At 50.2% G+C, this 21,458-nt stretch overlaps 2 protein-coding genes across 2 annotated transcripts; one reads left to right on the forward strand and one right to left on the reverse strand.

The window, feature by feature from the left end:
- Positions 1-6,490: 6,490 nt before the first annotated feature.
- On the reverse strand, positions 6,491-16,197 carry p3h1 (prolyl 3-hydroxylase 1). The gene is made up of 15 exons (XM_053867047.1): positions 15,344-16,197; positions 14,700-14,852; positions 13,505-13,694; positions 13,304-13,435; positions 11,439-11,578; positions 10,450-10,539; positions 10,317-10,369; positions 10,127-10,254; positions 9,936-10,063; positions 9,737-9,832; positions 9,499-9,649; positions 8,311-8,428; positions 8,170-8,245; positions 7,951-8,091; positions 6,491-7,623 (listed from the first exon to the last, which is right to left on the reverse strand). Exons 1-15 carry the CDS (start codon positions 15,794-15,796, stop codon positions 7,198-7,200), a joined length of 2,475 nt encoding a protein of 824 aa, XP_053723022.1. The 5' UTR covers positions 15,797-16,197; the 3' UTR covers positions 6,491-7,197.
- A 774-nt stretch (positions 16,198-16,971) lies between these two features.
- Positions 16,972-20,263, forward strand: c6h1orf50 (chromosome 6 C1orf50 homolog). Its single transcript, XM_053867079.1, has 5 exons — positions 16,972-17,126; positions 17,943-18,058; positions 18,132-18,218; positions 18,304-18,435; positions 19,461-20,263. The coding sequence occupies exons 1-5, from the start codon at positions 17,078-17,080 to the stop codon at positions 19,644-19,646; spliced, it is 570 nt and encodes a 189-aa protein (XP_053723054.1). The 5' UTR covers positions 16,972-17,077; the 3' UTR covers positions 19,647-20,263.
- Positions 20,264-21,458: the final 1,195 nt, after the last annotated feature.

Raw genomic sequence — 21,458 nt, forward strand, 5'->3', positions numbered from 1 at the left:
AGCGATGGCCACAAGCTTCAGAGGAAGCAGCACAGATCCTTGGTCCCATGTCGTCATGGTGCCGGCAGAGCGATGCCACCTGCTGTCACAGTGATGGATGGAGCGAAGAGATCAGGTGAGGGAAGACCTGAGGAGAAGGAGACAGAAGTTGCGTGGGAAAGAGCAGAGAAGGGGAAGTGAAGGAGACAGAGGGGGCAGGAGGGGGGACAGCAGGTACATGGCACATTTTTGGAATAGCACTAATAAAAAAGGGGCAACAGAGTGTGAGAAAGGTTAGAGAGACGGGTGTTTCCACACAGTTTTACATGCTCACAAGTGCTGAGCACAATGTTTCACTGTGAGAACATCCAAGTCAAGAGAACATCCAGCGCCCTTTTTCAAACCCATGTGTAAACACTGCATTCAAATATTCCCACAAACACAGGGCTGTGTGCTTGAATCAATGGCAGTAGACTGTTATATCCAAGGCTGTGAGGAGGATTCTTCCGACTCTTCACGCCACTTCTACGTCCTAGTCAGTCGGGATTTCATCTGAACTAAGACCACCATCTGGAGTCTTCAACTTCCATCCCAAAAAACAATGCTTTCCAGGGTCTCCTCTACGCAGACAGCAGTGGAACCTGAGTCTGCTCAAACACAGCTGCGGACCCCAGAATCAGAGCAACACGTACACCCAGGGCATCGCATGGAACCTCTCATGAAAACTGATTCCTAATGAGTCTTTAAGTCTGAAGAAACAGTTGTGTTTCAGCCCTCCTCCCCCTTCTGCGATGGACCATCCCGTCTTCATGACAAGCGGCAGGGCAGCTAGCAAGCCAAACTGGCCGCCGGTTCCTTGAGGTCCCATCGCGACTTGCCTTCGTGTATGGAAGAGTCCTGAGTGTCGTGTTTTGATTTTTGTGTGCTTTTATTTTGTTATTTCCTGTTTTATTGTCTGTTGTTTCTGTTTCCTTTGTTCTCTTGAGCTTCACAGCAGCACAGCTGGAACTCACCCACCGATCAAGCAGGATTGATTCCTTGGTTCCAGTCTGCGTGCGCCGGTAAAGTTTCCCTCGAGACCTACGGTAGTTCTATCACGTTCTTCTTCTTAACTTGTGCCTGCCTTTTCCGACGCTTCCTTCAGAGTTTGTTTTCCATCCTTTTCTATCAGCGCTCGTGCTTGTGTGAGAGTTTTTTGTGTCACCACCGAGTGTTGCTCATTGTACTGGGCCTCGTGAGTTTATTGACTTTAATCCGCCTCTTTTCTGTCTGAGGTTTTTCCCTGTCCTTCAGTGTTTCCCTTCTGCGTTTTGGTCGCAACGTCTTTAGTTCCTTGTTTCCTGTCTGTGCCCTGCTATTTTCTGGTTTGTCGTGTATTGAATTGTGTTGTTAAACTTGAGCTGGTTGTGTTCAGCACTTCTGGTCTGTTCACCTGAGGCCACCATGCTGCTGTCAGCCCCGTCGCTCTCACTAGCTGAAGCTGCGTCTCTACAGGACTCATGTAAACCACCAGCCAGTGCTCGCAACAGGAGCGGGCTGTGAAAACAAGGGGGTCCGGGGCGATGAAAGACACCCACGGGAGTGGATTCCTTCTTTAAGATGGCTCCATGATGTTTCCTACACTGGCAGTAAAGCCAGGAGGGATGACATGATGGGACGTCGGCTTTGAAGGAGGGAAGAGGTCCGTCTCTTTGTTCACACCTTTGTGTTTACCTCGCTCAGAGGTTACACGCACGTGTGCCAGTTCTCAGGCCGGTGGCACATTCTTGGAAAAGAGCAACCCAGGATTTGACCTACTTCATGAACCACGCGAAAACAGATGCCATTCATTTGTTTTCGACTCCATCACAGCCCACACTTCAATATACAGGCAGACATGAGCTTGTGTGACGGAACTTGCATAGAAGATACTGGAGTACTCATGACTTCCCTGTACTCTAACCTGGACCTTGCATCCTGTAGTGATGTTGGAAAAGTTGCCTTCTGCGTCCTGTACTGAGGAAGAAGGCAGCCTTCAGCGTCGCGTGTTGACGCATCGGCAGCGCGACACGTGAAAAAAAGACCGAGGTCGAGGTCAGGGTCAACCATGGGGTGGCGCTCCATTCACTCAACGTTTAATAAAGTGTCACATTACGATCTAAACCCACGATCCACGCCACCCCACCTGGAACACTCCGGAAGGAAGCAGTTCTTTCAGTCCATTGAAAAACACCTATGCGTCAACATGCGACACTGAAGGCTGCCTTCGTCCTCAGTATCAGTCATATATGACGCCATGGGAGGGTGGAGGGGGGAAGAGAGGCTCTAGAGCAGTCAGTCTTAACCATAGGGCTGAGGCCCATGGTCGGGCCGCTGATTTTGTTTTACTCCTCTGGGCCTCGAGGGCCGCGAGACCCACACTTTTAATACAGCCAAGCATTTTATGGTGATATTGACACCTTACTTATCTGAGTTAGAGTTGATGAACAAAGAAAATATTGTACGACAAAATATTTTCTTTGTTCATTTTTTTTCAATTTATTTTGTTTAGAATTTCATTCATGATGTACAGCTTTTCCAATTTTCTCAGCAGTTTGCATGAAGGGTATTTTCTTTTCTTCATGAGTAAATTTGATGAACATGACTTGCACCTGCTTCTGCTGCTGGTTGTTTCACCTCATGTGTCCGGAGACAGAGGTGGCGATATGACGCCATGACGTCATGACAGTGAGAAGGTGTTGAGGAGCAACCAAGGTGAGGAGATGATCCCATGGACTGGCTGCCATTCTTTCTCTCCACTCTACTGTAGAGTGTGTTGATGCTGATGCTGATCCCTCCCTCAGTCAAAGCAGCGCTGCTGTGGTGCGCCGCGCTCCTCTTCCCACACACTCACAGCCAAGAAGCCGCTCACATGCTTCAACAACTTCCAGCTGTTTCTAAAGCTGATGCGCCTCTAACTGGACCACACACCTTCACCACAGAACCATGGAGGGAGGGAGGGAGGGAGGGAGCCGCCGCCAGGCCAAAGACTGTCTGCAGCGCAGAGCTAACAGAGCTAACGGCTAACCTGACCTGTCTGACTTCCAAACTGTATTGATGCTCATGGACTGTCAACGTTGGCTCTGGGCTTTAAAAGGTGGCTCTGAACAACTAAACGCACCACAAAATACACGTGAAGAGAGAAAGAACCGTTGTTGTTATGAAGCGAGTTCAGGCAGAGAAGCCGAGGATTTGTCTGGAAACTACAGTCACATCATGCAAAAGAGAAGTGATCCCATCCAAACAGTGATTTCAAGTCAGTCCACACATCAATGAACCATGATATAGTTTGCCATATTGCCGCCTCTTTCTGGACACACGGGAAACAAACAGCCTGGCAACAGAACAAGCCAGTGTCAGTAGCTGCAGTGTTTCACCAGTGAACAGGGAGTTTCTACAGGACATGAAGCACCAGTGGCCCAGGCTCCTGTGGTGCTGTGAACCACGGTGCCGTGGCCAGAGACAGGGTGAAGAGCACTGGTTCAGACCCACAGAGAACATCTGCCTGGTGCTGGCCTCAGCTGGGCCACAGGACAAAGGTCTGAATGATCCACTTTAAATCCTTCAAATGGATGAACTTGGGGGAGACACTGTGGAGGTCCTGCCTCCTGCTGGACCTCCTGCAGTGGTCCCATGCCACAGTGGCACAGCTGTGTTTGCAGTGAGAAGAAGGGCACAGTTGATGCGGGAGCTGAAGTCATCAGCCAGGCATCCTCTGGTGTCGCCCAGACAAGAGACCCTCTGTGTGGCTAACACAAGGTTTGTTTTTAGAGTGCTGCTGTGACACTGGACCCTCGTCCAGAGTCACTCACACTCTGGTCTGCGGACAGTAGCCGGCGCTGTGGACCCACCTCTCCCATCATCTCAGACTCTCCTGCCACAGACTGAGGAGGAATCTGACTTTCGAGGCGCGTATTGACTCATCTGTGGGGACAGCAGTACCACTCTCCACCTCCCTTGTCTACTGTCCTCTCCCCGTCCACGCCTTCCTCCCACTCTCCTCCAGAGGAACAATGCTCAGACCCACCAGCCTCAGATGCGGCCCAGCACAATGGCACAGTGTCTCCCTCCCAACAAAGGACGGACAGTGGACGCACACGCACGCCAGGCGTGGCCTCCTCGCCTGTAGGTGGAAGCATAGTGGCGGGATTTAAGGCTCCGCTGAGGTGTGTGGGCGAGATGATGACACACAATCGTCATCAGAAGTTCAAGCGCTACATAAAGTACGTGTGAGGCCCACAACACACAGAGCGTCCAGTTCTTTATCAGTGATGAATGGCACTTATTGAGTGATGCTCCCGGAGCGAAACCATCGATTTATAAGACAAGCGATGCTTTTATGGCGCCGTGAGAAGTGATCCAGTTCCACCTCATTTGTCTGGAGGCAGGTGCACGATATGACGCCTTTAAATCATGAACAGCTAGAAGGTGTTGAGGATCTACCAACAGGAGCAGATCCCATGGATTCACTCACCTTCTCTCTATACACTCTAGATCTATGCTGACGCGCTGACTCGTCCATCACTGGCTGCAGGAGAAGAAGAGGAGAAGCCGGTCAAATGAGTCACTGCCCCTGGTTTTTAAACTTGACGGTCCTCTGACGTGACACACACCTTCACCACAGAACCATGGAGCGATCCTGGTCAGACCCATGAGGCCAAAGACTGACAGAGCTAACAGAGCTGACAGAGCTAACAGGTCTGACAGAGCTGACAGAGCTAACAGGGCTGACAGAGCTAACAGGGCTGACAGAGCTAACAGAGCTGACAGAGCTGACAGAGCTAACAGAGCTAACAGAGCTGGCAGAGCTAACAGGTCTGACAGAGCTAACAGAGCTAACAGGGCTGACAGTGCTAACAGAGCTAACAGAGCCAACAGAGCTGACAGAGCTAACAGGTCTGACAGAGCTAACAGAGCTAACAGGGCTGACAGAGCTAACAGAGCTAACAGAGCTGACAGAGCTAACAGAGCTAACAGAGCTGGCAGAGCTAACAGGTCTGACAGAGCTAACAGAGCTAACAGGGCTGACAGTACTAACAGAGCTAATAGGGCTGACAGAGCTGACAGAGCTAACAGAGCTGACAGAGCTGGCAGAGCTAACAGGGCTGACAGAGCTAACGGAGCTAACAGAGCTGACAGAGCTAACAGAGCTAACAGAGCTAACAGAGCGAGCAGAGCTAACAGAGCTAACAGAGCTAACAGAGCTGACAGAGCTAACAGAGCTGACAGAGCTGGCAGAGCTAACAGGGCTGACAGAGCTAACAGAGCTAACAGAGCTAACAGAGCTGACAGAGCTAACAGAGCTAACAGAGCTAATAGAGCTGACAGAGCTAACAGAGCTAACGTGATGTCTCACTCGTAAACCATCACAGTTTGCTCCATGGTTTACAAGTTGGCTAAAAACTAAATGCAGAACCAAATAAATGTGCTGGAAAATGTGAAGAGAGTAAGAATCATTGCTGTTATGAAGCAAGTTGAGGCCAAGAATGTTAAAGATTTGCCTGGAAATTCTCCAAACTAGAACAAAGTCATGTGAATATAACAATTGAAACAGTTATTGAAAGTAAATAAATAAATCATGACGTATTTTGCCATATCAGCCGCCCCTTTTTCTGAAGACATCTTGAACAATATCATGCCAAAATGTCCGCATGTCAGTGTTTCTATTGCCAATGAAAAGGGATTTTCTTCAGGACTCCGCACTCAGCACAACAGTGTTTTGGCCCAGGTTCCTCTGGTGGTGAGGCTCGGGATTTTGTCACTGAACCAGGTGAGCCGTGGGTTAAAAAAGGTATAAAAACACAGGTCTACTCTCCATGCTGTCTCAGCTGAGGTGTCGCACGGTGAAGGAGCGTCAGTGGTGGGATGCAGGAGTGTGTGAACGAAGCGTAGGAATGTCTCACTAAATATTTGAACACACACACACACACACACACACAGAGCCGAGGGTGTAACTGATCCGTGTATGTAGGGCAGCGGAGGAGCTGAATATTTGGGTCGTGATGGTTCCTCTCTGACTCATCCCTTCTTTCATCAGGTCCTATTCAATTCACGGTTCAATTCCAGATTCCTCTGATCACTTTGACTGAACTGCCAGTTTCCACACCGACCCGTCTGCGTCGCCCCTCGCGTCACTTCATCGGTCCTCGCTTCAACAGTGTCGTGAATTCAATCGCACTGCTGCGATGAAGCCTTCAAGTGCATGTTTGAAATGTGCACACACTTGTCTCTCCGACCTTGTGGGCTCCTCTCCTGGCCATCACCCTTTCCCCAGCCTCTCCCCCTAAACACAGGGCTCACCTGAACCTGGACCCAGTTGTCATGACTCATGTTGTAACCCTCAAATTTAGGCTTGACCTTGTCAGGACCTGCAAAAACGGTCCTGTCTAAGACAAACGTCCTCACATGGAGGTGTTTTCCCAGACAAACCAATCCACACACACACACACACAATATTTATTTCTTTATTGATTGAAAGTCATTGATTTAGGAAATGAGAACAGGATGTTTGCCTGTGGTTGTGTTTGTCAATATGACAGGTGTAAGTCAGTCGTGACTGCTGGACCGCGCGGCTGTGACACGCAGAGAGACCAGACGGCTGCTGCATGGCCGAGCCTCCTCAGCGCCCTCCAGCCGGGTGGCTAGACCTCGTCAGTTCACCGTCATCCCGTGACCGAGAGTCTCGTCTTCATGGCGGAGAATCCAATGTGTCGTGACTTCGGGGTTTGATCCACTCAGAGAGCGAGAGACGCGGGTGTTTGTGAGTCACGTGACGCGCCAGCGTGGGCGGCGCAGACAACGCGTCAGTGTCTGGCTTTACATCAATTCCCCCCAAAACAGACGGAGACAAAAATACATCTTCAAAGGAACCCAGAGAGGCGCAGGCGGCCTTTGAATGATTCAGTCTGGCGACACACGTCGCAGCAGGAAGCCGCGGAGCCGAGACGCGGGCCGGAGTCCAACGCTGCCACCGAGTGGCGCCTCTGACAAACTGCAGGAGGACGCCTTTCCAAAAGCCTTTTATTCCTCTCAGACGCAGTGACCCAGTTTTCTTCCAAAAAAAAAAAGCTAAAACACTCACACCGTCTCCCGCTGCCGACCCAATAAATAAACAGTGATTGTTGGACACAGGTGATGGGCACGAGAGGTGCACGTGACGGTGCCACCAGAGAAAAGGCTTCACAGTCACGGCTCTCTCCATCACAGCTCCTCTTTGTTCTTTAGCGAGTCTGACTTGGAAGCTTTTTTGGACTCTTTTTTCACCACGACCTGCTTCTTCTTCTTCTTCTTCGGGGTGGTGGTTTCGGCTTTATCCGCAGGCTTGTCTGCCGACTTCTGTTTCGCCGGGCTCTTCTTGGCCTTCGTTTTGGTGGAGCTCTTTTTACCCGCCGCCGCCTTCTCGCTGCTGGACGTCGTCGCCGCCGCCTTCTCGCTGGATGAGTCCCCTGGTTGTCCAGCGGGAGCCTCCCCTGACGGTTTGTCATCTTGAATCGCTTCCTCCGTGACGGTGTGTGCGGGTGGTTCCGCTGCCACCTGCTCCGAGCTGTTGCCCCCGGCACTGAGGGTGAACTCAGCGTTTACAGGAGAAGCAAACATCCGCAGCATTTCCTCAGCTCGGATCCTTTCCTGAGGAGGACAGAAGATGACTGTTGAACACACACACACGGGACCATTCCTCCAAGGAAATCCACATCCCAGTGCATTAAAAAATCATGTTTAAAAAATGTCAAGATCAAAAATAAAGTTTTTCATAAACTGATAGTTGTCAGACTGATGCAGAATCAACAATATTCTGGTGTTTAAATGTCTGTGTGGCTCCATCATTGGGTTCAGTCATACACCACATTCATTCACAGTGAAAAATGTGGCTTCTTGTGACAAACATTCTGATACCTTGAAACTGCGATTCGTTGAAATAATTCATCACAAGTCATTGCAGTGAGCGCCGTGTACCTTCTCCTGATGAGCAGGATCCAGAGTGAACCACAGAGCCACGGCGCAGCGCTGGCCCTTCGTGACGGCCCGGACTCCGTGAGGGTTCTCTTTGCCGGCGCCAAAGCCGACCACACGCCCGCAGCGCGGCCTGACCTCAGCCTGAGAAGGTCCAGAGGTTAGAGCAGGTGAGGAAGGAGCACCTGTGGGTGGAGGGGGTTTCTGCAGCGCAGGACTCACCGTCACAGTTTTGGCATCCAGCTCCGTGAAGATGAAATCTCCTCCCTCAAAGTCTTCGTTCAGATACAAGATGGCGCTGTGGACGTGTGCAGAGCAGCCGGTGAGTCCTTGGTTAGTTGGCGCCCAGCTGCCAGTACCGACCTGTAGTCTCTGTTGGTGTAGGCCGGCGGCTCTTTGATGCACTCGTTGGCCTCTGAAACCAGCACGCAGTTGTCCACGTGGACCGGGTGGCTCAGGTCTGTTCGCTGCTCCTGCTTCTCTGTGGGACCAACACAGGACACTTGGACCTGAACCCTGGAGCTGCCAGTCTGGTGATGCTGCTACCATCACGTTTCTACATCAGGGGCCACCAACACGGGGCCCACGGGCCGCTAAAGTAATCCTTTATGTTTTCATGCAATAACTGGGGGAGGGACTCGATGGAAAAAATAATAATCTAGTTCAGAATTTGTGATGAATTCATCTCACTGAATCACAGTTGAATGGTATCAGAATATTTGCCACATTTTTCAGTGTGAATGAATGTGGTACATGACTGAATCCAATGATGGAGCCACACAGACATTTAAACAGCAGAATATTGTTGATTCTGCATCAGTTTGACAACAGCACAATAAATCACCATGGTGGCTCTATTCAAGTCTTTATATCACTTGAGTTCAACTGAAGCTCTTTTAGTGTCTGGAGAATATTTGTATCAGAATCTCAAATCCATCCAGAGTGGTGGAAACCCTGGACATTGTGTAGTGAAAAACCTCCCTGAACCAAAGCCAACAGATGCTTTAGTTTGCTTTGGTTCAGGGAGGATTCCTCCATGTTTGTTGTTGTTGTTCTCATCCTAGCTGCATCAGTGGAGCAGGAGCTCCTGCACTGACAAAGGCTCCCTGCTGTCTGGAGGGCACACTGTCATAATTAAATACACCTACTACCCCAGTAGAAATAACCATGTTTATGTTTGTTTTTTTCTTTCTTCGGTGAACACTCAGCGATGAGACAAGTATTTGAGAGGAATATCATTTATCATCCAGTGGCAGCCAGGAGTAGATGGCGACCAGCTGTGATCAGTGGGCAGAGGAACAGCGTCCTGTTTATTCACCCATTTTATTTTATTTTGTTATCATGATTATTACTCTGATTATGTTTTTGACTGCACGTTTCCAAAGCGCTTTCCTAGTTGGTGGGATCCTCCTCACTGACCATGCAATAAATCTGATTCTGCCACAACTGGAGACAGACTTGTGATGCAGAGTAACACCGAACGCAACATCATCTCTTCTCCAAGTCGTGGGGCAGCATCGCACTCTTCTCAGCATAAACAGAGCCACTCACCCTCGATAGCGGAGCGACACACCAGGTGCGAGTAGGAGAAGAAGAGGGGAGTTTCCAGGCCAAAGTAGGACTCCAAAATCTTCCGCACCTTCTCGCTCATGTCGAAGAAGAGCCGCGCGCTCTTGAGGGGCACTTTGCCCTCCTGTCCCAGCTGCGGGATCAGACCGGGACATGGACTCAGACTTCCACCACTCTTCATTCAGTCATTCATTTCTCCACTGCACCACACTCAACAAACCTTGACGGCCTTCAGGACCGTGACTCCCTGAAACATCTCGTTGGGCGAGTGTGGAGAAGGGCGCCCTCTATAGCCATCACCTTTCAGAGCGGCTGCCTGGAGGACAGAAGTCTGTTATTGTTCCGACTCGGGGCAGAGGAGCTTGTGGAGAAGGTTGAGATGTCAGCGACACACTGCGCTCCTGCGGTGCCAGACGTACGTTGGAGAGGCGCAGCAGCTCCCTGCACTCCTCATTGCTGGTCACACCGTCCAGCAGCACGCGGCGGGAGCCGTTGAGCTGCTTGGACGTCATGGCGATGGTGATGTCCGCAGGCAGCACGGTAGCCTCTGCAGCACAGAGGGCAGAAGGTCAGCGGCTGAGCGCACCAGGAAGCAGATCCCATCCCTCACCTTCCTGAGGGATGATCATGTTGGTCAGTTCTGAAGAGTCCTTCTTCTTCTCCTCCACTAGCGTTTCAATTTCCTTCATCAGGTTCCCGATTTCCTCAGTGATCCGGGCCGCAGCTTCCCTGTCGGCTCTGGCAGAGGACGGGCTGGATCACGCCACCGCTCCCCATGAAGCTATGGTGCCCTCACCTACCTCTGCTTGTCTCGCAGCTTCTTGGGCATCACGTCCGCCGGGGTCCATGTGTCCTGGAGGCAAGAGAACGGCGGCATTTTTAAAAGTTTCTTTCACCGGGAAAGACATGAAACGTGGGACGGTGTCCACCCACCGGATCAACAAATGGGATTCCAAACATTTCGTATCCAAAATAAAGCAGCTCCTTCTCCAGGATGGACTGTCGAATCAACTGCTTCATATCCTGGGGGTCAAGGTCAGCGTGGGAGTTGGTTCATGAGCTTTTGACTTTACAATGGTCCAGTCATTATGAGAGCTGTGAAACAATACTGATGCAGAAAACACTGCGCTTCTCACATACTTCCTCTGTTAGTATCGCCTCTTCTCTTTTGGAAAAATAAAACAATACATTTTGTTAAGAGCAAAACAGAGGCCTCGCCAGACCAGAGTTGGCTCTACGTCCATCTATTCCAGACCTGGGCAAAGTGCGGCCCGGGAGCCAAATGCGGCCCTTTGAATGCATTTATGTGGCCCTCCTGGAGTCAAACGATAAAACTGACATTGTTGTTGTCTCTGACATTTTTCTCTTGTGCATCGTGTTTTGTTCATTATGGCTCAAGTGAAACATAACTTTCTTGTTTGATTATTTTTCTAATTTTTTTTTCCATTTTGTACTTTAGGAATATTTCTTGTCCTTTAAAATACATCGGAATTGAGTTCAGAATGTATGAGACACAGTGAGAATGGCATGTAAATGGCATGTGGTTTAAATGAAATAAAACACAACAAATGTCATCATGATGTCATCACTTGATTTTTCTCGGACCCTCCTTTCTTTGGGCTTGACGGCCACTATCTGCGGTCACAACATAGAGCCCGGGGCCTTGGGGAATCTATTCAGAGCTAGTTTGCTGAACTCAGCCGTGGAGGCCTGGATATGGATTTCTAATGGAACTGGAAGGCCTGAACAGAGCAGAAAGTTGAGCAAAACCCTGCAGGCGACTCTGGCGAGGACAAATGAAACCCTACTGTTGCATCACAACGTGAGCTTCACACCTCGGGATGAGGAGAGTCCAGGAGAAGTGACCGCGGTTACTCGCAGATTGTTCTTCTGTCTCTCGTGATGGGGCGCCCCCTTCCTACCTGTCTGGCTGGAATGTCTGCCGCCTTGTCTTCTCCCAGGACGGCGGAATAATAGGCCAGGTTTTGCTTCATCACTTCATCATCCGGGTGGAACAGCAGGAAGGTTTTGGCACATTCAATGGCCTTCTCGTACTTCTCACCTGGAGCCGGAGGAGAGAGGGAGCCCAGTCAAAAACACACAACCCCTCACACACTTTCACCAGCAACAACCTTCACTCTCGGCCGTCTTAGCTAGTGATCTGACCTCAGGTGTGATGAACACATGCGACAGTAGTCGGGGCTTCACTTGTTAGGTCATTCATTTCTACTGAAGTTTTTATTTTTAAGTGTTGATTTGAAAAATATTTAAGAGCAGCACTTGGATAACAGAAACTATCAGTGAAAACTACACAGTCGTCGTAGTAGTCAGCACTCGCAGCAGTATAACGGCAGATTATGTGGGACAATTGTTAGGAGAAGGAAGTGGATCTACGTCACTATGTCATGGCCATTGTGCTGAAATTCATTCATTCATCCAGTTCCTCCTGCAAAAATGATGAAAGCAAATTCACTTGAGAGTATGACGCTGTCAGCATGTAACTTCCAGTTTTCTCATCAGCTCACTGTAGGATTGAAGAAGCCAAATCTCGATGATGAAATGTGGCTGACTGCATCCTAACATGCAGATAATCCAAGGTTTAGCCAGAGGAGGGCCGGATTGTTTCAGCATCCATATCATCCAAGCTTGGTGCATTCTTCCAGAGTAGCCAACAGCTGGCTGTCACTCGCTTCCTTTGCACCTTAACCTCACAGTGAACCAGCAGAGGCTGGTTTGCTTAGTAGCTCACCACCTTGTTCAGTAACGTGTAATCTGACGCCTTAAAACAAAAGCAATCAAATGAAAGTTACTGATCTAAGTCACCAGGCATTACTATGGTTGCCACTGTCGGGAAGCCAAATATTACCATTCGCTTTGTACAACGACAACAAATAACATAACTAACAAATAACAGAGGAGTGAGGAGAGAGATGCACCTTTCTAGCTGAACACACAGCCACTACTTTGAATTAGAGTCTGCTACGGATGACAGTATCAACCCTCCAGGGTCCATCAACCCTCAGGAATCACTGGTTAAAGAGAGCGAAATAAAGTCGCCTCGCAAATGTGACGAGAGTGAGGACTCAAAACTATGCAACAGTTTTTTTAATGCTCTTGATAAGTCACGTTAAATGACACTTATCATAGATTTTTAGACTTTTATAGATGATTTTTCTTTGGTGCAGGAAGAAACGGTGCTGATGTGATGTTCTGATGTTGCATTTTCTCTCGAAAGTCAGAAATGAAATGATCCTTAAGTGCAACTACTGACTCCAGGTGGCCAACAGCAGACCTGACACACTGAGACTAGACTTTTGCCTTGGAGTTAAAGAAGGCAAAAAAGTAAAACAATAATAAAAATAATAATAATAACAGTCCCTACATTTTATCATATAAATCAATATAGCATATAGTGCTATAGTCAATATAGCACTTTGTTTTGTACTTCAAACTTCTTGCTTGTTGTGTGTGATTTGCGCTGCAATGAGTTAGAGTGTGTCAAAGCAAAACATTGACTGTACATTCATATCACTGAGATTGTGATAAAAAAATGAGCCCAAACATGGAGAAACGCTGGAGCCCCAAGAAGTCCAACCTCAAAACTGACATCACAGATATCGTTGAGGCAATGAGAGCTGTCGTCAGCTGCCAAAAAGTAACTTGACTAGTAACATGTAATCTAACTTAGTGACTTTAAATTCATGTAATCAGTACTCCTTTTTGAGGAGTACTCAGGAAGCCAAGCAGCGTCTGAGCCAGTGAGGTGTAGAGTGAGTGCTCCACTTACTGTTGTAGTAGGAAAACTGCAGGTAGTTGAAGTGAGACGGCAGGAAGTCCTCATAGGGCTTGTCTCGCCCTGCAGCCGAGGCCAGTTCCACAGAGCAGTGCTGTTTACAGTTGAGGACCTGCATGTAGTGGTCTGCAACACGGAGACCAGGTGAGACCAGGGGAGCTCGCTTCCACCGCCAGAACAGGAGGCAGCGTTTACCCGTCACAGTCTGGAACAGGTCGGCGTTGTACTGCATGTAGCCGTCTCCGTCGTAGTTGTAGGTGCCCTCACACAGCACCCGGCACTCCTGCTCAGCAGCCTGGTACTGGACCAGCGCCGCTTCAAAGTGCTCCGCTGCCAGGCCGAAGGAGTCGTCGCTGTAGAAGCTCTTCCCCAGGAGGAATTCAGCCTGCCGGAGATGGAAAGCAGCAGAGCTCAGGTGAGGTGAGGCGAGTCAGGTCCAGCACTCGTGGCACGGAGAGATTTCAAATGTAGGGCGTCACATTCTTCATGACAGGCAAAGATGCGACTGTGAAAAGCCCTGGGGTTACGTTCATGGGCATTTCTGCACATTAGCGTAGAATCTTTCGATGTTTTTCTATTGTTGAATTTTTTATTTTAGAGTACATTCCCTTTTTTGTTATGATGCTAGATTTTCTGTTCCAACAGTGTCTTTAACGTTTGTGTGCTGTATCCATACACTTGTGTTAAGTTTCCATGTGCTTTTATTTTGTTACTTGCGGTTTTCTTGCGTGTTGTTTTCATTTCCTGTTTTCTGTCCACCTTCACAGCAGACTCGGACTAGCAGATAGGTTCCAGCTGTGAACTGTGCTGCGAAGTTGGATCGAAAACAGGAAACGGAAACGACACTGGAAAAACCGGAAGTCACAAAATAAAAGCGCATAGAAACTGAACATAAAACTCATCGAATCCCATCTAGAATGAGAAGTGCTGTGCTTATATCTTGGCATTACTAACAATGGCTCAGTATACTGTCTGATATCGTTTACTTTTCATTTGTTTGTGCCATAGTTGTCCTCAGAATTGTGTTCTTTAGTTGCCTGTAACCTGGACATTAAAGCGTGTTCTGATTCCAAGAGGTTTGTCAACACTGTGCCTCTTCACTGGAGCTTGTTTCATCACCAGATCCACACAGGAATCACATGCACTAACTGCAAATCGGCTGCTCGCTGGAGTCATATTTAGCCCGGGTCGGTGCCAGATGTGGACTGCACCAGTACCGGATCTGGGCCTTGTATTAACTTGCTCATACAAGCAGAAAGGAATGGCAGAGCACATCCAGGTGTCCAGATGTCACAACCTCCTCCTCACACTCAACATCAGGTTCGAACACCTGAACCTTTGCAGGGACACAGAGTGGGGTTTAAACACATGAAAGAGGCTGGGTGCCAACCATGTGCGCCGGAGCCTCCAGGTCTTTGAAGTCTTCCTCCTGAACGCCCGCCATCATCCTGTAGTAGTCCAGGTTCTGCTTCATCTCCACGTGGTCGGGGTTGGCCTGGAAGAAAGTGTTTGCTGCGGCCACCGCCTTGTCCAGCCGGTTGATCTGGAACCACGTGGAACAACACTCAGAGGAAAGAAATCTCAAGTGATTTCCAAACAGCTACGACACACACGATGACGAACAATGGTGGCTCTGGTCACACAGTCGTTCCACTTGCTAAATTGTTTATTGCCTAACGCTTGGAGCTGTTTCCTGAGACTGAGATCAAACACAACTTGCATGATTCTGTCCCTGCAAATGCATCACTCGTCGTCTTTTGAATGAATTCAACTGCAGTTCAACTGTGCTAGCTCTTCAGGTGCAGAACAATGAATGCAAAATAGATGAAGTAATCTCAGTAGTGGGAGTAACGAGGGCTGACGCAGATGAAGAACTCAGACTTGAGGCTGACTCCACCTTTAAGACGTGGCATGGAGTTGGGGGGTGTGGCTTCACAGACCCACTGGAGCACTCATCCAACACTACTTAAACTGAAAAAGACCACCGTACTGACACGAAACAAGGTCGTGGAGACCATGAAAAGCGAGGGCTACCTTGAAGTAGGCCACTTGGAGGTAGTTATAGGGCGTCCGCTTCTTGAACTCCAACTCGACCTGGTCGCTGTAGAGGTGCATCGTGGGCGAGCCCAGCTTCTCCCACTCGCAGGACTTGACGCACTCGGCTCGCTGGATGACCTTCTGGAAGAAGGCCAGGTCCTCCACCGACCCTGCCCCGGGGACGGGCACCCCGAGGCCGGCCAGCGGCAGCCCGAAGGCGGTGCGGTTGGCGCACGAGATCCGGCACTGAGCCTTGACTCGGCGGACGGCGGCTTTGTTCCGCAGCGCCTTCTCCATGTTGAGGATGACGGAGAGCCACTCGCCCCTGTAGTAGGCTTCCACCGCGGAGTCGAACAGGGAGTCCGAGGGCTCCAGGTGCCCGCGAGCCTCCAGCTCCGAGGTGCACGACTGCAGCAGGCAGAGGAGCGCGAGGGCGCCGAGCAGCTCCATGGTGCGGGCTCCGCAGCCGCTGATGTGGTGTGGCGGAGCTGCCGGCGGAGGTTCTCACCACAACTTCTCTGGAGGAGGTGGGGTTTCCAGTGGCCCACCTCAGCCCCCGGCTGCCACCGCCCCCCAGAAGCCCCACTGCAGTCTGAGGCTGGAGTCTATTCCATTCCATTGCACAACTTCGTGTTTCTTATTTAATAAAGTCTGTCTGTCTGTCTATCTATCGAGGAACGTTGGTTCCTCCTCCAACGCGAGGAGCATCTCACAAATCAACTCTTAAGGCGCGCGCGCGCGTCTCAACAGGAACTGCTTTGGTGGTTGAGTGCTGCCCGGACCACTTTTCCCGACGCACACCCGCGACCGGAGGCTAGTTTGCAGGGCGTAGGATGGTAGCGGAAGGTCCCCGTTCTCTGATTGGCTGGAATGACTCTCGTCCGAGTTATTCTTTTATTTTCCCTTTGAAAACGTCCTTCCACTTTCCGGTCAGGCTGAACTGCCGATGTAAGAAGGTGAACCGGGGCAAACGTTTTAAACTAAGTTGCTCATTCATCAACAAAATAACCCCAATTGCTTCGGGTTAAGGGGAGTCACTCTAGCCAATCAGATGCGAGGAAGGCGGGGCCTTCCCCTGCCAGCCTATCACCAACAGAGTTACGTGTCACTAAAGCTCCGTCTTCTCCAGAAATCTGAACTTTAAACGGTGAACTTAGTAACCCGACAGTGCCATGCGTTAACATCTAACCCTTCCATCATGGCCCCAATTCGATGTGCGAGTGCCGTGTTTGATTATTGTTGGGGTGTTGGAAAAATCAGAATCATGCATAATGACTAACGCATGAAAAACGTCTGTCTCTGATGTGTCTCTCATCCCCCCAGACTGTTGGCATTAACGTATGAACCAACAGGGCTCACTTCCTGGAAGCGAATATACAGAGATATAAAAATGGACACATTATAAATAATCCCTCTAATATTCTCAGAAGTGCGCAGCGTTTCCTGACGTCGTGTCATCTGCGTATCGAGCGCTTTCCATTTCTGAGCCACTCGTACATGTGCTGAGAACGCTACCTTTGATGTTTCTGGGAAGTAGAGTTGTGTATTACCTGTGCAAAGGCTTATTACACAGCCGAGTGACGCTGCAGTTCCGGCTTCGTACCAGTAGGAGGAGACACTTAGGTGATAAGGGATGCGCCCATAGGTCGTAGAAGAAGACCGCGCGTTACCAAACAGCTGAGCCGCGCGCTGACAGTTGCTCCACTGCCTCCGACTGAAGAGCCGACCGACATGGACCGAAGCGTGTGCATACCGGGCCAGCCCAACAGAGCCACCACAGGTACTCAGCCGAGATAGGTCTGTGTGAGTGTGTGTGTGTGTGTGTGTGTGTGTGTGTGTAAGTACAACCCAGCCCCGCCGCGACTCCGCTACTTTTACCATGCTGCTGGGACTCGGTTATTGAAAGGCAGTGCAGTTGCTGTATTCGGTCGTGAATTGACTTAGAAATGCAGGTCATGAACTCTGAGATGCGTGTGACGGGATGTGAGATACAAGTGTCATGATCCATACCACACTTGTATCTCACATCCGTGATCTTTGCCTTTACGGCGGCGCGCTTGTATCTGCTCCTATTATTTATGTCTCACGTTTTAGACTCACTCACGTGAAAGTTTTGAGCAATACTTTCGCCAGCACGTGAAGTTACCGCGTGATGTAACCAGGAAGGTGCGGACGTAGCCTCCGGGTCGGGAGCCGGTCGAACCCGCCCGGGGGTCAAAGCTGCGTGACATTTGCGCAGATGCAGGGTGTTAGTAACGGAGGCATTAGAGAGTGGCCTGTTGATGTTTGGGATCACGACTGTGGCGGATGTTTACACGTCGTGACCTTCTTGCTTGGAACACACCGGTGCTTTTCTCTCATTCACAAACAAGAGCGCGTATTTCCAGTTTGGCTACTGTTGGACTAGTCGTTGGGGGAACGAGACGTGATGGACGATAGAGCCGTGTGTACTTGCACGTCTGGTTAAACAAGATCCACGTCGAATTCCGAATCGATTTCCTCAGGAAAGACAGACATTTGCTGCTAAGGCGAACAGCCGAAGACTGGAGTTAACTCCGCCATGTGATGTAAACAAACACGCTGGATGTGATTGTAGTGACTCTGGTGGAGAGCAGCAGCGCCCCCGGCGGCCTTGAACTGGTCAGCTCCTATCAGACCACCAGGGTGGGCGATCCCATGGATCTGGTGGCCTTGGCGTCCCAGGTACAGAAGGTGGGTCTCTGCTGCCCCGGCTGGTGACCAGCCGACAGCATCCCAAGTGTGTGTGTGTGTGTGTGCTTCTCAGGGCGACGACTTCATCAAAGCCAACGCCTGCAACAAGCTCACGGTCATCGCAGACCAGATCCGGTACCTGCAAGAGCAGGCCAGGAAGGTGAGACCCTCAGGCCTGATCCTGGAGGAGGGCGCCAGTGTGTGCCGCATGTGTCATGGCTCGGTCATGTCCCTCCCCTCGGCAGGTCCTGGAGGAAGCCAAGCGAGACGCAGACCTTCATCACGCAGCGTGCAACATTGTCAAGAAACCAGGGAACATGTACTACCTCTACCAGCGGCCCTCCGGCCAGAAATACTTCTCCATCATTTCCCCCAAGGTTTGTGTGCTGCAGTTCCATGAGTGTTTTCTTGCTAACGTGGCCTTTCATGTTTCTGACAAAGCTGCTGCACCTGTGAAACATGAAGTGAGTGGCACTGGCATCGATGTGTCTTCATGGCGGACCAGGTTTATTAGACATAAATCAGGATAGGGATGCTTAAGATCATTTCCTAAAGGGCCAGGTTAGAAACTGTATCTGTTGTGAGGGGCCATCATCAAAAGAAAGACAGCGATGACTCCAAAACGTAACAACGTAATGTAAAATATCCAAAATATATACGTAAGTAACCAGGACAAAATGAACCTAAAAAGATGAAATGTAAGTAAGGATATTAAGAAGTGTGAATATGCCAGGAAACCTATTGAAATGATTTTTTTTATATTAATTTGAATATAAATCAACATAACTATGGAGCAGAAAAATTACGTGTGAGAGCCACATAGCAGTGTATGTGTGTTACAAAAATTACGAGTGGTCGAATAGGTTCAATAGTTTTAGTCTGACGTCAATAGGGCCACGAAAATACAGGCATCGGGCCACACTTTGCCCAGGTCTGTCATAAGGGATCATTTCAAACGTCTTGTTAATGCATACGCACAGAAAAGGTGCAGGAACAGAGATCCACGGTCCATGAGAGGAAACCTTCCCTTTAAGGAGAAACGTGTGCAACGTCCAAAGTCCCTCCAAACAGGCCGGAGGGCTTGATAGTGCTGTGCACTGGCCAGTTGTGTAACCGTCCGTGCTTCACATTGTTTCACACCTGGGCTTCACTTTTAAACTGCCGTGTGGTCTTTTGTTGGTCCTGTCATTCCAGCGGCTCCAATAAGGAATTCTGTTGTCGGTCTTTCTGTGCTTTGGAATTGTGTGAACCAATACAAAATCACTTTAAAACCTACACTCAAAAATAGTCATTTAAAACGTGGAATGAAAAACGTTTTCAACACTGCGGCGTCAAACTGAGTGAGGATAGGTGTGACTGTGGAGCCGGTCTCCTCACCTCTGACCCTGGTCTTCTCCCTCAGGAATGGGGGCCCAGCTGTCCGCACCAGTTTGTCGGTGCTTTCAAGCTCCAGTACGACATGTCGTGGACCCCTGCGGACGAGGTGCCCGGCAGAGATGCCGAGATCGCCATCATGGACAAACTGCTGAGTCAGCAGGCCGCGCTGCCGGCGTATACCGAGCCAAACTTCAAGAACCTGACTGATTAACGGCCTTGTGCGTGACCTGTCCACCGTGCGCTCAGACGCAGCTGAGCAGGGAGGAGGTCCCCACCGGGGTGAACACCTGTGTGTGTGTGTGTGTGAAGGCTGCTGTGGTGCGACTGTGTTTTTATCCTCAGCAGCAGGTGTTTTTAGTGGTGAAGCTGGTGAGAGGCGGTTCAAGGTGGAAGCCCTGCAGCCTTGGAAGGTCTGCAGAATGGAGACACTGGACCTGAACTGGCACAATAAATGTCTCTGAGTGTCAGAAGCCTTTGTTTTGTGACTGTCACTACCCTGCAGCCTGTCAGTGGAAAAGACGGGCGTTTCAAACTCAAAACAATGACGATGATTCAGCGAAGGAAAGCTGCGTCACAAAGGAAAATGTGCTTTGGTGAGAACATTATTCGCCTGATCTACAACAGTGAGTCTGGCACGTCTTGCGAAAGCTGCTTTCCCTCTCCGTCACTCGCATTTCCAAAACGTTGTCTCCAACACTGGATATGCAGGAAACAAACCACAGCACAGCAGCCAATGACACGCCGTCTTTAGTGTGACCTCATCGAGTGCCGTCCCAATTCTGAGGGATGTCAGTCACTTCACTTGGTCATCAGAGGGAGCTTCACAGTGGAGGGAGCTTCATAGTGGAGGGAGCTTCACAGTGGAGGGAGCTTCACAGTGGAGGGAGCTTCACAGTGGAGGGAGCTTCACGGTGGAGGGAGCTTCACAGTGGAGCTTCACAGTGGAGGGAGCTTCACAGTGGAGGGAGCTTCATAGTGGAGGGAGCTTCACAGTGGAGGGAGCTTCACAGTGGAGGGAGCTTCATAGTGGAGGGAGCTTCACAGTGGAGGGAGCTTCACAGTGGAGGGAGCTTCATAGTGGAGGGAGCTTCACAGTGGAGCTTCACAGTGGAGCTTCATAGTGGAGAGAGCTTCACAGTGGAGGGAGCTTCACAGTGGAGGGAGCTTCACGGTGGAGGCAGCTTCACGGTGGAGGGAGCTTCACAGTGGAGGGAGCTTCACAGTGGAGGGAGCTTCATAGTGGAGGGAGCTTCACAGTGGAGGGAGCTTCACAGTGGAGGGAGCTTCATAGTGGAGGGAGCTTCACAGTGGAGGACGCTTCATAGTGGAGGGAGCTTCACAGTGGAGCTTCACAGTGGAGCTTCATAGTGGAGGGAGCTTCACAGTGGAGGGAGCTTCACGGTGGAGGCAGCTTCACGGTGGAGGGAGCTTCACAGTGGAGGGAGCTTCACAGTGGAGGGAGCTTCATAGTGGAGGGAGCTTCACAGTGGAGGGAGCTTCACAGTGGAGGGAGCTTCACAGTGGAGGGAGCTTCATAGTGGAGGGAGCTTCACAGTGGAGGGAGCTTCACAGTGGAGGACGCTTCATAGTGGAGGGAGCTTCACAGTGGAGCTTCACAGTGGAGCTTCATAGTGGAGGGAGCTTCACAGTGGAGGGAGCTTCACGGTGGAGGCAGCTTCACAGTGGAGGGAGCTTCACAGTGTAGGGAGCTTCATAGTGGAGGGAGCTTCACAGTGGAGGGAGCTTCACAGTGGAGGGAGCTTCACAGTGTAGGGAGCTTCACAGTGGAGGGAGCTTCACAGTGGAGCTTCACAGTGGAGGGAGCTTCATAGTGGAGGGAGCTTCACAGTGGAGGGAGCTTCACAGTGGAGGACGCTTCATAGTGGAGGGAGCTTCACAGTGGAGCTTCACAGTGGAGCTTCATAGTGGAGGGAGCTTCACAGTGGAGGGAGCTTCACAGTGGAGGGAGCTTCACGGTGGAGGCAGCTTCACAGTGGAGGGAGCTTCACAGTGTAGGGAGCTT

The sequence above is a fragment of the Synchiropus splendidus genome, chromosome 6, assembly GCF_027744825.2.
Source record: "Synchiropus splendidus isolate RoL2022-P1 chromosome 6, RoL_Sspl_1.0, whole genome shotgun sequence".
NCBI classification, from domain to species: Eukaryota; Metazoa; Chordata; class Actinopteri; order Syngnathiformes; family Callionymidae; genus Synchiropus; species Synchiropus splendidus.

What these genes read in the sequence shown, in the direction of transcription:
- p3h1 (XM_053867047.1), bottom strand. Translation starts at nt 15,796, where the DNA reads ATGGAGCTGCTCGGCGCCCTCGCGCTCCTCTGCCTGCTGCAGTCGTGC. An exon ending in CGGTCCTGAAGGCCGTCAAG is followed by an intron (nt 9,650 to 9,736) that starts GTTTGTTGAGTG and finishes CTGATCCCGCAG; the next exon opens with CTGGGACAGGAGGGCAAAGT. An exon ending in ATCCTGCTCATCAGGAGAAG is followed by an intron (nt 7,624 to 7,950) that starts GTACACGGCGCT and finishes TGTCCTCCTCAG; the next exon opens with GAAAGGATCCGAGCTGAGGA.
- c6h1orf50 (XM_053867079.1), top strand. Translation starts at nt 17,078, where the DNA reads ATGGACCGAAGCGTGTGCATACCGGGCCAGCCCAACAGAGCCACCACA. An exon ending in GCCCAACAGAGCCACCACAG is followed by an intron (nt 17,127 to 17,942) that starts GTACTCAGCCGA and finishes ATGTGATTGTAG; the next exon opens with TGACTCTGGTGGAGAGCAGC. An exon ending in TGCAAGAGCAGGCCAGGAAG is followed by an intron (nt 18,219 to 18,303) that starts GTGAGACCCTCA and finishes TCCCCTCGGCAG; the next exon opens with GTCCTGGAGGAAGCCAAGCG.